This window comes from Ictalurus furcatus, chromosome 13 (assembly GCF_023375685.1).
Source record: "Ictalurus furcatus strain D&B chromosome 13, Billie_1.0, whole genome shotgun sequence".
Taxonomy (NCBI): domain Eukaryota; kingdom Metazoa; phylum Chordata; class Actinopteri; order Siluriformes; family Ictaluridae; genus Ictalurus; species Ictalurus furcatus.
In genome coordinates, this window is record NC_071267.1 from 23,179,412 (window position 1) to 23,195,493 (window position 16,082).

Here is a 16,082-nt window from a genome sequence, read left to right on the forward strand (position 1 = left end):
GATTTGTATGCGGTGTTTCTTGAAAGCTTTGAATCAAAAATCCCACCCCTCAGTTGTAGAAGAGCTGTAGTGACTCTTTTACCCAAGAAAGGAGATCTTGGTTTATTGAAGAACTGGCGACCGGTCTCTCTTTTAGGAACTGACTATAAAATATTATCTAAAACTCTGACAAATCGTCTTAAAAAATCTATAGCATCCATCATCCATGAAGATCAGTCCTACTGTGTACCCAAGCGATCTATATTTGACAATCTTTTTTTTGTGCGGGACTTGGTGTACTTAACGAAACTGCATAAATTAGATCTTGGTCTTGTGTGTTTGGACCAAGAAAAAGCCTTTGATAAAGTTGACCATGAATACCTGTTCAAACTACTTGAAAGCTTTGGCTTTGGGAAACAGTTTACTTCATGGATAAGGCTTCTTTATAAAGATGTCTATAGTATGCTGAAAATAAATGGAATTTTGACCAGACCTTTTTCTGTAGATAGAGGAGTAAGACAAGGTTGTAGTTTATCTGGTCTCTTGTACACGATTTCCATTGAGCCAATGTTGAGGATGCTGAGAGAGAAGCTGCAAGGATTTACAGTTCCAACATCTCACCTTTCAAACACACCAACGGTGAAACTAACAGCGTATGCAGATGACATCACGGGGATCATTAGATCTGAAGGTGATGTTAAACATCTAACCTCATGCCTCAACGTCTTTCAGAGTGCTTCTTCCGCACGGATCAATTGGGAAAAAACTGACACTTTGTTATTAGGCCATTGGTCAAACCAAAATCCACTTCAGCTTCCACATTAGCGCCCTTGGAATAAAGAGGGGGTTAAGATACTGGGACTGTTTTTTGGGACTGAACAGCACATGAAAAAGAATTGGGAAGGACTTGTAGAAAAAGTGACAGGCAAGCTCCAGAGATGGAAGTGGATTGAAGCCCAGCTTTCCTACCGAGGCAGGGTGTTAGTAGTGAACAATCTAGCCGCCTCAATGCTGTGGCATCGTCTAACAGTGTTGGACCCTCCGAAAGAGCTTTTGTCACAACTTCAAAAAGCTTTTGTAGACTTCTTTTGGGGTGGTCATTATTGGCTTCCCCCGGGGATACTGTGTCTCCCTGCAATCGAGGGCGGTCAAGGATTAATTCATTTAGCCTCTAAGGTGAAATCCATGAGGTTACAAACCGCCCAAAAACTGCTTTACTCGTCGGACTCTGTACCATGGATTAGCTTTGGCCTTGCCATTCTACGGTTGAATAAACAAGATGGATTTTGATAAACAAATGTTTCTGATTTCAGGAAATGTGGTAAAAGACATGTTTAAGATAAGGTTTTATGGATCAGTTCTTGAAGCTTGGGATTACTTTAAGTCAAAGTGGAAACAACATTTTGGTTTTGATGAACTTTGTACTTTGATGTACAATCCTTGGTTTTCTTAAAAATGCACTATGTCCAACACCGAAATTTCTAACTTTGTTTTAGCTGGGATAACTAAAGTTGGAAACCTGTTTGACTTGACAAATAGAGAGTGTTTTTCAGTACAGAATCTAACTAGAAAGACTGCAGGTAGATCAGAGAGAATAGTCGGGAACATATTAAAGAATTTGAAAACATCTTTTCCAGAAGTGTACATAACTGTACACAGGTAGTTCAAAATAACAATGGAGACAATGTAAACATGTTATCTTTTAAAGGCTTGCAAAGTCTTCCGTTTTCTATGGTGAACAAACAAAATGCATATATTTCCTGTGTAAAGTCCTACTTTGTCGGACATCTAAGAGGGAGGAGGGATACAAAATGGAGGACTCTTGACGAGGATTTCTTGACGTCGGGAAATAAAGTACCTTCATGGCGGTTATTGTATAAAAACCCTCTACCAAAAAGGTCTGGTGATTTACAGTGGCGGATTTTACATTGTGCATTATAAACAAAAGTGTTTTTGGTTAAATGTAAATATGCATCCTCCCCACTGTGCACTTTGTGTAATGAACTCGACACCGTATTTCATGTCTTTAGTGATTGTTGTAAATTATCTCCGCTCTCTAATCTATTGAATAAAATGTTTTGTAGTTTAGGGATAATTTTCTCGAAAACAGTGTTTATCTATGGGTGTAGATATTCTTGCGACAGGCAGGAAATCTGTACCTATTCAGATTTTTTGGTTGGTCAAGCAAAATTAGCCATTTGGAAGGCTTACAAAATGGGATCAGAAGGAAAAGAAGTCAACATGGTTAAATTATTTAAGGCCTTGGTTGAGTCTAGGATTAGATTAGAGTATGAATTTTACCAAATGAATGGTAATCTTCCGATGTTTGAGAAGAAATGGTGTGTAAACAAAGGGGTGACTTTTATAGTAGGCGAGAATCTCTTTTTCAAATGGTAATGGGTCGTTAAAACAATGTCTTCTGTATATTAAGGGTTTTTAATTGTAGAATAAATTATATTTTAAAAGTCAAAGACAAACTTCAGCACGAGGTTAATTTATTACAGTGGTGGCACACAACACAGCTGACACAGACAGGACAAATGTCCTTCTGTCCATCTTAACCTACATCCTTTGTTTGTTTGAGTTGTACAATAGTCATAAGTATTCTGCATGTTTTGATGATTACTGAAGGCTAAGAATGATTCTCTCCATCCATCCATCCATCCTCTATACCGCTTATCCTTTTCAGGGTCACGGGATGATTCTCTTAGTAAGAATAATATTCCACAGGTGTCTTTTTTTTTTTTTTGCGTACAGCAAACTAATACTGTGTTTAACATAGTGTAAAATCTTTTCTAAACTTTTCTAAATGTTAAGCTTAATGGATTCCACTGAATTCAGCTCATTCACCTGTTTCTCCTATTCTTCTGTTATCGGCATATTGCATGTAGGAGCAGAGAGCTGTAACGAGAGACGTGGATCCAGTAATGAGTGAGAGGCACAAGAAATAAAACATTTCACTTCGTCATGGTACCGTATACAGTTTTGGGTGTTTTATTTGTAATCTTACAAAAGCTTCAAGTGCAGTTAATTGTTTGTCATGCTATACGTGCTAAAAGACGACGGCGGATACATATTCTCTTGTTTGCCGTCAAACGGTTGAGCGCTGCCGTGTGTGTACGTGTCCTGTCGCAAAATGCGGTGAGTATTGTCTTAATCAGATTGATATCGGATCATTGTTGTCCATGTAAACGTACTGACTAAGTCTGTACAGGAGTTTTTTTGTTGTAGCCAAAAAATGATTGCTTTTGCTGTGGCTTTTTTCAAAATTTGTGATGGAATTTATCATTTATTTTTTGTGGAAAACTGCTTTAATTGGTGAAATTGCAATCGCACGAGATTGTTTTGCATGGTCTGACCCGGTGATGTTTGTTGGTAAATGAGATAGCTGTAGTCATGTTCAACGCATGTGAAGCGAACAGGGCTTTGGCTGAATGCGTGTTGTGATGACGTTAATGGGAACTTTAATTAACCGGTGAACCAGTGATGGGCCGGGTTAAATATCGGCCTGCGTGTATTACTTGACCTTTTTAATTTCTTTATTTTTTTTTAACCAGTAATACACTTTATCAGCTCACCCACTCAAGCAATAAGCACTCTAATATAGCAGTGCAGTGGTTATTCGACCGAAAACAAAAATAAACGAAAAAGCAAGAGAAATGCTTTATATGCTGAAAGATTAACTGACCTCAGAAGAGATTGAGCTTTGAAAAAAAATTTTGAAATAGCGGTGCCTGAACAATTGCTCTGTATATTGTTTAAGAGTAGTGACAAAGCCTAGTGCCCTATTGCCCTATTCATGCCATGAATTCCATTCGTGGCCAGGAGTCCAAAAGAACAAAATTGGCCGTGCTGTCTGGGTGGAAGGGATGATGTTACTGTCTTCCTGTCAATCAGAGCGACACGAACCAATCGTGTGCATCCGTGAGCTCGTGTATCTATAGAAAGAAGTGTGTTCAGCTGTTTTGTGAGATGGCATGAGGAGCCATTTGAAATGATGTGATCGTTGGCTTTAGTTGTTTTAGAGGAAGCACGTGTTAACGTTCCTCTCTCCAGCTGCTAGCTGTCGTGTGCTGGGATCATCCATCATCCAGCTAATATCTGGTGAGCAGTGGTCCTTTTCTGTTGATGATTGAGAGGTGGGATGACAAACTGTAGTGCAACAGATGGGCTACATCAGTAATTGTACACCTGCGTAGTTATATTATATATATATATATATATATATATATATATCTTATGGGGGAACCTGCTCAAATGGCAACCTGTTGTGTTTCAGTGGAAGCAGTTTAATGTGTTAGGTGTAGATCCATTTTTTATCACTTTTGTCAACTCGGATAAACAGTGTCATTACACACACTCAGCTGAGAGACATGTTCACTCAGAACTTTTATCGTAGATCAGGGAGCTGAATACGATATTCTCTGTATCGTGGTGATCTGTTAAGCTGAAAGAAAGATAGCTTCCAGATGTGCAGGATGTGAGAGAGAAGAGGATGGGGGGGGAGGGGGGGGGGAGAGAGAGAGAGAGAGAGAGAGAGAGAGAGAGAGAGAGAAGGGGAATTAAGCAGAAGGAGAGTAAAAGTAACTTCTGCCATCTTCATGAGCATGTTTGATCTTCTTCCCCTCTTTCCCATTCCCTGTCCCTTTTGTGCTTTGGTTTTTCATGCTTTCCAGTGAAATTATGTAAAGGTTAACGTGGTCTCAGGCACCACGTGGATTAGCCATTAAACGAAATCCCTCTCGGTTTGGTGGCTCCGGCTTTGCGCCGATCTATTCTTTATGCGGTTATTCACTCCGCTCAAACTAAATACCCTGAGTGCCAAATAACGTCTAATAGATGGTCTAATAGACTGTCTGCTTCCTCTCTCTCAGATGGACAGAGGAAGACAGCGCTTGTCCACAGCTCTTCATCATCCTCGGTGACCGAGATCGAAGAGGATTTCACCAGACACACGCAAAGCACCGTGTCCAAAAAACAGAACTGGGCCAAACTCAATTCCATCTCTCGAGATGTGGAGCAGCTCTCAAACCTGAGCTCGGTGTCTCAAGAACGTGAAAGCTGCTCAGACAAGGCCCAGGCTTCCAAACAGTCCTCTCCCAGGGAGAATGGGTCTGACTGGAAATGGAAAGATCTGCATAAAGACAGAACATACGCCAGAGCTAGCCGGGAGGCTCACATGGCCGACGGTGCTGACCTGGCCGAGACAGGTCTTTCAGAGTTAGTAACGCCTCCAGTCACGGAATACTGCACCTCCTTAGGCATGGGTAAGCTCTCCGGTCAGGGAGTGTACCTTCAACACCTGGAGAGGAGTATGTAACCCTTATTACGAGGTAGTAAGAATGTACATAGGTGTAGTAGTCTAAAGTAGTCTTAGAGGTTATCAGTAATATGAATTTGGACCAGAATCAGAAGATGCTAAATTGTTAAGAGCCTGAGAATTGAAGGTCAATAAAAAGAATACCACACCAGAATGACAGTTTGCATAAAGTGTATTAAATACACAGGGCTGGTACATACTGTCGCGACGGGCAGAGAGCCGGCGCACACAAGAAGGAAATCGCTCCTTCTCCAACTGCCGCACCGGCACGACGTGGGCAGCTTCGTGCCGAACATTCCGCCAGCCGGAAGGACCGCCGCGACACCGGCCAGCGATTGGCGGACCCAACGGAGAAATTCCACCACTCAGGCGACGGCGGAGGAGGATAAAAGGGCGCGCTTCTGGCCGTACGAGAGAGGAGAATACCGTAGCGACAAGACGGACTCCGTGCAAGCGCGGACGAGACCGCCGGGTGGTGAGAGTCCCACCTACGGAGGACGCCGGCCCGGGAAAACCCTCGCCCCCGTCTCGGGAATCCCGCCTCCGCCACGAGTAGGCTACACCGGCAGTCACGCCTCCACAAGCCCCGCACTCATCCCCTCACAACCCACTCACTTCACCCTTGCACCAATAAACCACCGTTTGTGAACGTTCTTCTGCCTCCTGTGGGTCTGTACGCCGCCCTTCCCCGGGCTAATTCCTCACAATACATATACATATACAAAAACAGTTATGAAAAAATAACAAACTAAAATAATAAAGTGCGCACGTAAATAAATCCCCTTTTAAATTCCCTTGAGCTCAGTTCGTCCTCAGTTTCACTTGCCTTTGTTGACAAGAGTTCAGTTACCAACGTTGGGCCCTTTTTAGTTCGTGTTAGTGTTTGTCCTACCACCATGAAGATGAAGATGATGATCCTGGCAATCCGTCTAAAGTCAGAGTCACAAACACGTTTGGCTCGCCACCCAGCCACCCGGACTGGGAATCTATGAATCTCTGGAAGAACGCCTGGAACGTGGGGATCTGTATCATTCCGTGGAAAGGATCTCCGCATGATGTTTCCAACTCTTTACCAAAACCTGACCTATAAATAAGGCCAGATCATTTCTCTCAATTACCATTCAGTGAATAAATGACTGCTACAGGCTACTATAAAATAAAATGTGATGAGATAATACTTCAGTACACCTATAATGCAATGTCAAAATCTCTCTCTCGTTGTACAACAGCTCTTATGTTTCTTTTCAGGTATCAAAACTATATGAATTTCTCTCCAGTATCCAAAGTACATTTACATCACAAATTACATCCTTCATAAAAACACACATTTCTAACTCAACTTGTATGAAACCTTAGTAACGTTAGCAGTATGAAGAATAAAACTGCATGAATTGCATGTAAACATCGATTAACTTGTATTACTTTAATTTAGAGGCATTAAGGTGTCCGCGTGCTTATTTATCCCCCTCTGCACCGGTAACAGTGGAAAGAATGCACTAAAAATTGTACCTTTTAACCTCCAGTAAACACAATTAAATCCACAACTTTTAAACATCATTATTTAATAAACTGACCATTTAGCAACAGTAGGGAAAAATAACATTTCTTTTTATAACCCACAACAAAATCATTAGTTGTTTTCAAAGGCATTAAACAGCAGTCCGCTAGCCTGTTGTGGCTAATTACCATATTAGCATTTGAATTGATTTACAGCAGGCTCACATTAGCTTTCCACCATTAGCACCTTTGCCTTGCTTACCAATTAGCGCCAATTAGCATAAATGCTAGCGAACTCATAGTAAACTCAGCAGGCTAAATTAAATACCAATGGGCATCAAAAACCTGAGGCCTGTTAACATGGATGCTAGCAAACTCAGAAGCCAGGTAAACAACTCAGCATTTTAGCAGAATTCACTGCCTTTAGCTCCGTGACAACAGTGGATTCAGGCACAGCTCTCTTTTACTCTCTATATTACAACAAGGTATAGTCAGTATAAGCAATAATGAGTACAGAACTTGTTTAATTCACCACATGTCGTTTTTCGTCTTACCAAGTGGATAACGCCGCCTCCCATGCTCAGGTGCAAGCGCCAAAAGAACGTGCAGAGACACTAACCTACAGGTGTAACTGTAACAGAGCCTAGCTGGCAGCTGATTGGTCAGCTCGCTGCCTCATAGAGTTCACCCATTTGCTCACTTACAAATACATCAAAGATAACAAGAAAATCAAAGTTAACCCTTTTGTGACTTGGTTAGACAGCTAAATAGTGTTTCTCATTATTAAGCCTGGGCTACAGTATGATTAAATGTGTGAAATCGGTGTAATTAATCACTTATTAATCTAATTAATCACTTATTAATTAACTTTGTAATCTTCATAACAAGAGTAGATCTCGGGAACACATCCGGTTGACCTCATCTTCACTCTGTCCATTATTCCTAGCTGTTATGTGTGTAAAATCTTAGAATAAATCAACATTTCATGCCTCATATTCATCCAAAATAACTTCCTGATTAAAGCTTGTTAGGACATTTACATTTATTCATTTAGCAGACGCTTTTATCCAAAGCGACTTATAAATGAGGAAATAAAAGCAAATCTAGCTGCTACACCAGCATATGCTTAACTTTGACCTGTGATTTTATTGCATTTTATTACTTGAGAAACACTGTCATACGCAGCTCCATTCACTCCCTCATGTTTACATCATATTCACCACAAGGGGGAGCTATCAACACTCAAATGGCCGTTGTGTGTCTATAAGGGTGGTGCTGTATTTTAGCGATTCAGTGGTTCTTGTCTTTACTTCAAGCTTTTATGTGAACTCAGTATTTATTAAGGGAGCACTCTGATTTGCAATGCAGCTAAGCACATGTTTTATTGTTCACAGGAGCTATCTGTCTGATCAGTGTTTATGGCACCCATCATAATCCAGATGTGTGGCCTAATCCAGAGGTGAGCCATTCATTTTCGTATTAAGACAACAGAGAGAACTTCTGTTTGATATGTAGAGTTCTCTTATAATGCTATGTCGCTAATCTTTTGGGTTTTTCATTGTTTCATAAAGTGCATTCAGATGTATTATTTATTAATCCCATGAAAAGGTCAAGGTTATAATCCTTTCAGGATTAGGTCACGTCTCACTGCGAGACTAGATGAGGTTCATCTCAATATATGATCAAAGTTCTGATGTATGATTTACATATTTATAGCTTCCACCAATTCAAGATATGATTGAACTGTTTCAAGACACGCATAGAAGACACACCTGCTTTACTGAAACTGACTGACACAGATGCCACGCCTCCTTCACTCACACTGACAGGCATAAAAGCCACGCATCTTTCATTGATACTAACAGGTAGAGAGGTGATATCTCTTACCTCAGGACTGACAGGCACAGAGGCCACACCTCCCGCAATGGAACTAACATTCAAAGAGGCCATGCCTCCTTTACCGGGTCTGGCCTCCTTTACCGGGTCTGTTTCAGTTAAAGGGCATTAACATTGTCTCTTGCAGGTGTATGACCCCATGCGATTTGACCTAGACAACCAGAAACGACGCTCCCCATATGCTTTTGTTCCATTTTCCGCTGGACCAAGGTGAGATTCCTTCTTCTTAATCGTACAGCTTCACACACACTCGTGCACAGCTGACCTGCAGTGTGTCCTGTGTTGCAGGAATTGTATCGGTCAGAACTTTGCCATGGCGGAGATCCGTGTGGTTCTGGCACTTACTCTCAGAAGATTCAGGGTTCTTCCAGGGTCCAGATCTCCAAGTCGTCTTTATATGCTCACAATGAGAGCAGAGGGGGGGCTGCCTCTAACACTGGAACCCCTGTCACCAGCACAAAGCTGAAACACACACACACACACGCACACACACACACACACATGGCTGTAGCCTTGTAACATTTTACCAATTCACGCAGCAACAAATATGTGGTCCTACATTTTGTCCTTATTTTCATTACTAAGTGAGACACGAATTTGCTTACCTTTTTTTATCAGGTATACCGAACAGAAACATATGAGTGGAGCTAGAGATGCAGGTTATTCATTGGTCACACACAGTACTGCACCTCCTTAGGCATGGGTAAGCTCTCCGGTCAGGGAGTGTACCTTCAACACCTGGTGAGGAGTAGCCGAGCTTGGGTGCTGTCATCAGGAAAGACCCAGGCTCCGGATGAGGCCTACACAGCCTGCTTCAAAGAGCGAAGGCGCGTGACTGAAAGCGAGAGCAACATTGGTACAACCCGATCCCAGAGGAAGAGGACACTCGGGCGAGCGGAGGGATGCTGAAGCTGAAGGAGAGGGAGAAGGATGTACTCGAAGATCCATGGAGAAGGAGAGAGACAGAGGGAGCACCAGAGGAGCGGAGAGGTGAGAAATCAGCCGGAGTCCAGTGAAGACCGAAAGTGTGAGCTGTAAACCGTGGAAAGAGCGCAGTGCAAGAACATCAGAGAGATTGTATTGAAATCGGTGGATTTCAGCTCCATTGGTTCAAGTCGTTCTTTAAAATATTTATGAACATATACCATGTATAGTTTCATCGTGATGTCACCCAGTTTATGTGTAGTTATGGGAAACCCTGTGGGCTTCTGTTAATTTTATAGATTTTTTTTTCTCAGGGTTTCACAATCAGTGTTAATAGTCACTGTGCGCAGCGTAACAGGAAATAATTTGCATTCCATGCCTTTTAATAGTCTGTGGGAGATGTTCCTCACTGTAGCCCTGTCTGAGTTCTGCTATGAAATTCAAATTCATTTCAATGAATCAACTGAAGGCTGAAGGTTTAGTTATGTGAGTCTAAAATGAAAAACATTTTTTATTCCTGTTTATTCCTAAAAAACAACATAAAGTTTCTAAGGTTTGGGTCACTTTCAGCCACTAGAACAGCTTTAATCCATCATGGCACTGATTCTAGACATCTCTGGAGCTGTACTGGAGTGATGAACCCTGTTCTTCTCAATTGGGTGGCGATCTGATGACTGAAGTGATTATTTCATGTAAAGACACAGAAAGACATTTCTCTGTTTCTATAAACAGCTTCTGTGAGAAACAATCTTGTAGCGTACTGAAATAATCCTGTAATTAATGTGGTTTAGCTTTTTCACATTAGATGAGTAAAGACAGTGGAATTGCTAGGAAGTACTGAGTTAATAACATTTCTTCAAACTATGTAAACTTACCAAGAAACTCCAAAGCGCACATTCTGGATATTTCAGCATTATTTTTACCTGCTTGTAGTTAGTTTAGAGTTAATAGTCCCTTTGGAGCATGTGTAATATTTTCTAAGCAAACATTTTTAATGTTCTCTCGGTTTATTTTTTCACAGATGTTCTTCAGCAATCTTGTCACCCTGATGCTCATTATCTGGGTGGCAGCAGCGGAGGTGCTAGTAGTATTGGTGAAGGTGCTATTGGGGCTGCTAGCGGTTCAGCAGGCTCCTCTGGAAGTCCTGTAGCACAAACGAAAAGCTCAGGAGTAATCACCACCACCAGCAGCAGCATGATGGAGAAGATTAAATCCCCCGGCACAGTACGACGTCTCTCTATGAAGATGCGCAAGCTCCCAGAACTGCGGCGTAAGCTCAGTCTGCGCTCGTCACGTAACCAGAGGAACGTTCAAGGACAAGGTGGTGGCAGGGATGCACCAGAGGGCGCCTACGAGGCCTCACCACCCAACGCACGTAAAGAATCCTCGAACAATGTCATCAGCAGGTACCATCTGGACACCAGTGCTCCCGCAAGACCGAGGCGCCGATCATCACGCATGCGTTCTGCTAGCAAAGGCGGTTATCTTAGCGACGGCGACTCCCCTGAGCTCCTGCCCAAACAGGATTCGAGTCAGGGTTTGACTGAGGGGTCTCACGGATCAGGTCAAGAGGCACAGGAGTCACCACAGGCTCCTCCACACCGCGGGTGGCAGGATGCAGTCGGGTCTTTCCGGCACTACTCGCTAGCAGAGCAGCCGAGGTCCGCCCAGAGAGTGTCAGGCCTCCTCACAGTGCATCTGCTCGGTGTCTCTGAACTCGTGCGATCTCGCACAGCGAAAGACGTCTTCTGTGCCATCCAGGTGGACGGAGTGACGCGAGCCCGCACCTCTTTGCTCACCTGCCAGGAGACGTCACTTCCGCTAAACCACACCTTCAACCTGGAGCTGGAGCGAGCGCGGATGCTAAAGCTAATCGTTCTCACACCAAGTCCTAACGCTGTGGACGGATCCACAGGCCCCAGTGGTCAAACACGCAACCGGGTATGCTGCCTCGGCGCAGTTGCAATTCCCCCTCTGTTTAAAGGTGAGGATTTGTGAGTGCATATTTTATTCTTAGCTACATATTCATTCATCCAATCATTTATTTGCTTATTTAATTAGTTATTATGATTTAATATAATATTTAATGTTTACTGAGCATGGGCAGTGTTAAGAGTAAAGGCCTCAGCATTCTTAATGTAGAGTTATAATAATGAGTCTTTATTAATCACATATACATTACAGCACAGCGAAATTCTTTTCTTCGCATACCCCAGCATGTCAGGAAGTTGGGGTCAGAGCACAGGGTCAGCCATGATGCAACGACCCTGGAGCAAAGAGGGTTAAGGGGCAGTGCTGGGGCTTGAACCCCCGACCTTCCGATCAGTAACCCACTGCCTTAACCGCCAAGCCACCACTTCCCGTTTTGTAAGAATACAGGCCATTTTGTATGAATGCTCCAGTCATGCAAGTGTTCGTCACGTAACGTGTTCTTCTGCAAAGTGAGAGAAGCTTCCTCACGTCGATCACTTGCGCTGCAGTTACGTCGTGTTGTTCGTGGAAGGCATCCGAACATCGTCTTCGCATGAGGTATGCTGAGGGCCTTAACGGTGCCTTTACGTCATGTTGGACTTTATGATAATTATCAGTTGGTGTCTTGTAAATACCATTCCTTTACACTAAAAATTACTAGTTGGAATTTTCTGATCTAATATGATTATCGAGGATGCCCCAAACGAGTGGAATAAAGGAGCATGATAAAACCGAATCCTGAATAAGACAATTACGGTTAATAATGTATTAAGATAATTACAGTTAATAAGATTAAGATCATTTCACAATTCATGCACATGTTTGTTCTGCCCACTGCTGTCATTTCTAAGCACTAAGTACTTCTTACATTTTTTTAAACATTTTTAATTGACATGTTCTTGTCTTCATTTGGCAGATGTCTTTATGCAAAACAACTCACCACTGATGCAGCGTCAAAATCCAAGAGCTGATCAAGCAAAATCCGATCCAAAAATAGAACTGTTAAAGGCCTGATATTTGTGCTGCAAGCTTAGGTTTCCCTCCAGTGAGATAGTTGTGAGTTCAAACACACACACACGTATACACACACACACACACACGAATACACACGAATACCCACAGCTGAAGTTCCTCAGTGTGAAGTGTCAGAGTGCTGTGTCTGCAGGCATTCTGAAGGATTATCTGCGTGAGCTTCCATCGGCGCTCATCACATGGACTCTGTATGAGGTGGTGCTGGAGGCCATGTGTGTGAGACCGGCGTGCAGGAATGTCGACACACACAGATCATACAACACTGTCGCCCTGCTGCAGTGTCTGCCTGAACCAGAGAGGGTACTGCCTGTCTGCCTGTCTGTCTGCCTGTCTGTCTGCCTGCCTGTCTGTCTGTCTGTCAATCTGTGTGTGTCTGAGTTAATTGTGTGTGTGAGTGTGTGTGTGTCTGTGTTAATTGTGTGAGAGCGTGTGTGTGTATGAGTGTGTGTGAGTGTGTGAGTCTGAGTTAAGTGTCTGTGTGTGTGTGTGTGTGTGTCCCCGCACTCCCTTGCGCACATGAGTGTGTGTGTTTTTAATGACAATACACCTGTACGTACTCGTCAATTTAGGGAACTGGCACAGCATTGACAGAATGTACGTTTGTTCTCACATGCTTGATGAAATAACTGTGTGTATGTGTGTGTGTGTGTGTGTGTGTGTGTGCACGTGCGTGTGTGTGTGTGTGTTCGCACTCCCTCCAGGCCACACTGTCCCTCCTGTTGGATCACCTGAGTCTGGTGGCTTCCTTCAGCGACTGTAATCTGATGACATGCCAGAACCTTGCTGTGTGTTTCAGCCCTGTTCTGCTCACTCCGATGCAGGACTCGTGGAAAGGGGCGGGGCCTGGCACTTTCCCATCAGCCCCAGCAGGACCTGGAAGCAGCCTGGGAGGAAGAAGCTTCCCACAGCAGAGTATGGAGATGGCCAGCGCTGTGGACTTCAAGCGGCACATCGAGGCTCTGCACTATCTGCTGCAGCTCTGGCCGAGTGAGTGAGAGCTTCACATCTTCTTTCACTTCACGTCTTTCACCGCATGTTCCTAAATTACACACTGACAGTTCGCCTACATTTTAATAACATACACACACACACACACACACAAAACTGCTTATTTATTGGTGGCCTGCTTTCAGACCCTCTCACCAACATGAGTGTTAATTGGTAAAGCATTCCTTAAACACTTCATGCCTGTCAGCAGTAATGGCTGCCATTTTTAATCCTGCCTCATGCATCATGTGTCGTACACACAGCTGGACTTTGAGCTTCTCTTTCCAGCTGTGGGGAATTTGTACAGCAGATCAAGCGCAAAATATGTTCAGTCTCTGTGTGTGTGTGTGTGTGTGTGTGTGTGTGTGTGTGTGTGTGCGCGTGCGAGTGCTAATGCGATTATACACATTTTATCTGTACCAGTCATAATAGTAAATACTTTCCAGCTGTTTGTTTGTATTCTTTCATTTCAGTCTTTCATTATCTTCTCATTGTTGTGATTATTGTAAATGCTTTCCTCCTTTTAACAAAAGAATTCTACTACAGTTCCAACAGGAAGCGTGACCGATCGATCACCCTACCGTTCAGAGGATGAAGAGGCTCCTTCTCGTCCCTCCCATAATTCCCTGCAGCGTTGTCCTCAGCGCTCGGCGTTACGCGTGGAGCTGCCTTTACCACAGGACGTGGCAGTGGTGTCGCGCAGGGGGCGTGGCCGTCTGGAAAGCCCACCCTGTAATCGCTACGCTGGTGACTGGAGCGTGTGTGGGCGGGACTTCCTGAGCAACGACGACGCAGATTACGACGAGGTGGCAGGCAGCGAGAGCGACGAGGAGAAGAAGAAGGACTGGGCGTACACGGACGATTTTGCGCTGGACTTTGACGCGCCGTTTACATGCAGACTTAGTCTGAAAGACTTTGATAACCTAATTTCAGATCTGGAGCGTGAACTCGCCAAACAGATCAACATCTGCCTCTGAGCACCGCCTCCACGTAAACCCCGTATCTGCACTGCGTTCAGGTCATTCAGCAGGAAATACAGAATTAAATATGTGCTACAGTTAGCTCAGACGGTGTTGATCAACCAAGACATGAAGTGCCTCTAAATATAGAATGTGCTTTATTTTTATTTTTTAATTATTTTTGCTCTCATCCTACGAGGATAATGTAGCTACATAATGGAAATTTCAGTTTAGTGGTGTGAAAAACCTCAAACTGTCCAAAAAAACAAAAACCTCTGCAATAATCTCAAAACAGACTTGCATATACAGTCAGGTCCATAAGTATTTGGACAGTGACCATTTTGTCATTTGCCTATGTACACCACCACAATGGATTTGAAATGAAGCAATCAAGATGTGATTGAAAGAATTTCAGCTTTAATTCACGAGGTTTAACAAAAATATTGCATTAACCGCTTAGGAATGACAGGTTTCTTTGTTTGTTTGTTTTTTGTTTTTTTTTTCAAGTCCCTCTATTTTCACAGGCTTAAACGTAATTGCACAGTTGACTGATAAGCAGTTTCATGGCTAAATGTGGCCTGTTTACTCATTAAGGGGATAAAAGTTCTGGAGTTGATTCCAAGTGTTAAATTTGCATTTGGTACAGTAGCTGTTCATGCGAACTCTCAGTATGCGGTCCAAAGATGCAATGCAAGGTCCAATGAAGAATCCACATTTGCAGGATTATTTAGCCTCAAAAACAAGCACAACATGGATCAGGACACACACACACACACACACACACACACACACACACTACTTTCTAAAAACTTCCAGACCAAAGACACGTTTGATGGTTGTTTTGCACTTCTGTATTGCGTATATGGTTATATGATGTTGCTGCTTACTTGGTCGAGTGCAGTACACGGTGTTGCCGTTGCTGGTGTAGCACTGTTTCTTTAACATTTGAGCACGGTACATATGTTTATCCGACTGTGATTTAGTTAATGAAAAAAAAAAAGGATATACGGAATACAAAGGCCATTATCGAGCAAAGGTTTGCTCATCATGCAAAATTGTTGTAATCATTTTTATTCTATTTGATGTTGTTCTATACAGTATTATTTTGTATTGCACATTTACAGCAAGCACTTATTTTTTTTCTGTGTATTATGCCTGTTTACTAGTGTTAAAAAAAAAACTTAAATTGGTACCTTTTAAGTACCCTTCAGTGTTAACCAAATACAAATAAAAGCACAGTATTATAATTCCTAAACAAATTTCTCATGTCATAATGATTAAAGCAGTATTGTATTCAACATTTGGAAATGTGTACTTTTTTGTACATCCTACTTTAAATACTTTGTGATTGTATTTTTGTCTCTCTTTAGCCAGTAGTGCTTTTTTTTTTCCTCAATCATCTCAATCATCAGTGGGAATTGTATTTCATTATTTGACGCTTCCAGGAACATGTCAGTGGGTTTTTGAGTGTTTGAGTGGCCTGCAGTCCTTAAATCTAAACCCTGTTGAACATTTTA

General features: G+C 42.7%; 2 protein-coding genes across 2 annotated transcripts; both read left to right on the forward strand.

The window, feature by feature from the left end:
- Nucleotides 1–8,174: 8,174 nt before the first annotated feature.
- On the forward strand, nucleotides 8,175–9,161 carry LOC128617130 (cytochrome P450 4F2-like; the record flags this gene model as incomplete). Its single annotated transcript, XM_053640136.1, has 3 exons — nucleotides 8,175–8,255; nucleotides 8,820–8,902; nucleotides 8,981–9,161. Coding segments are annotated over 3 exons (342 nt in total), but the record flags the coding sequence as incomplete, so codon positions are not given.
- A 420-nt stretch (nucleotides 9,162–9,581) lies between these two features.
- LOC128616575 (rho GTPase-activating protein SYDE1-like) lies at nucleotides 9,582–15,863 on the forward strand. Its single transcript, XM_053639181.1, has 6 exons — nucleotides 9,582–9,682; nucleotides 10,638–11,600; nucleotides 11,801–11,907; nucleotides 12,605–12,919; nucleotides 13,321–13,606; nucleotides 14,153–15,863. The coding sequence occupies exons 1-6, from the start codon at nucleotides 9,595–9,597 to the stop codon at nucleotides 14,581–14,583; spliced, it is 2,190 nt and encodes a 729-aa protein (XP_053495156.1). The 5' UTR covers nucleotides 9,582–9,594; the 3' UTR covers nucleotides 14,584–15,863.
- The last annotated feature ends 219 nt before the right edge of the window (nucleotides 15,864–16,082 follow it).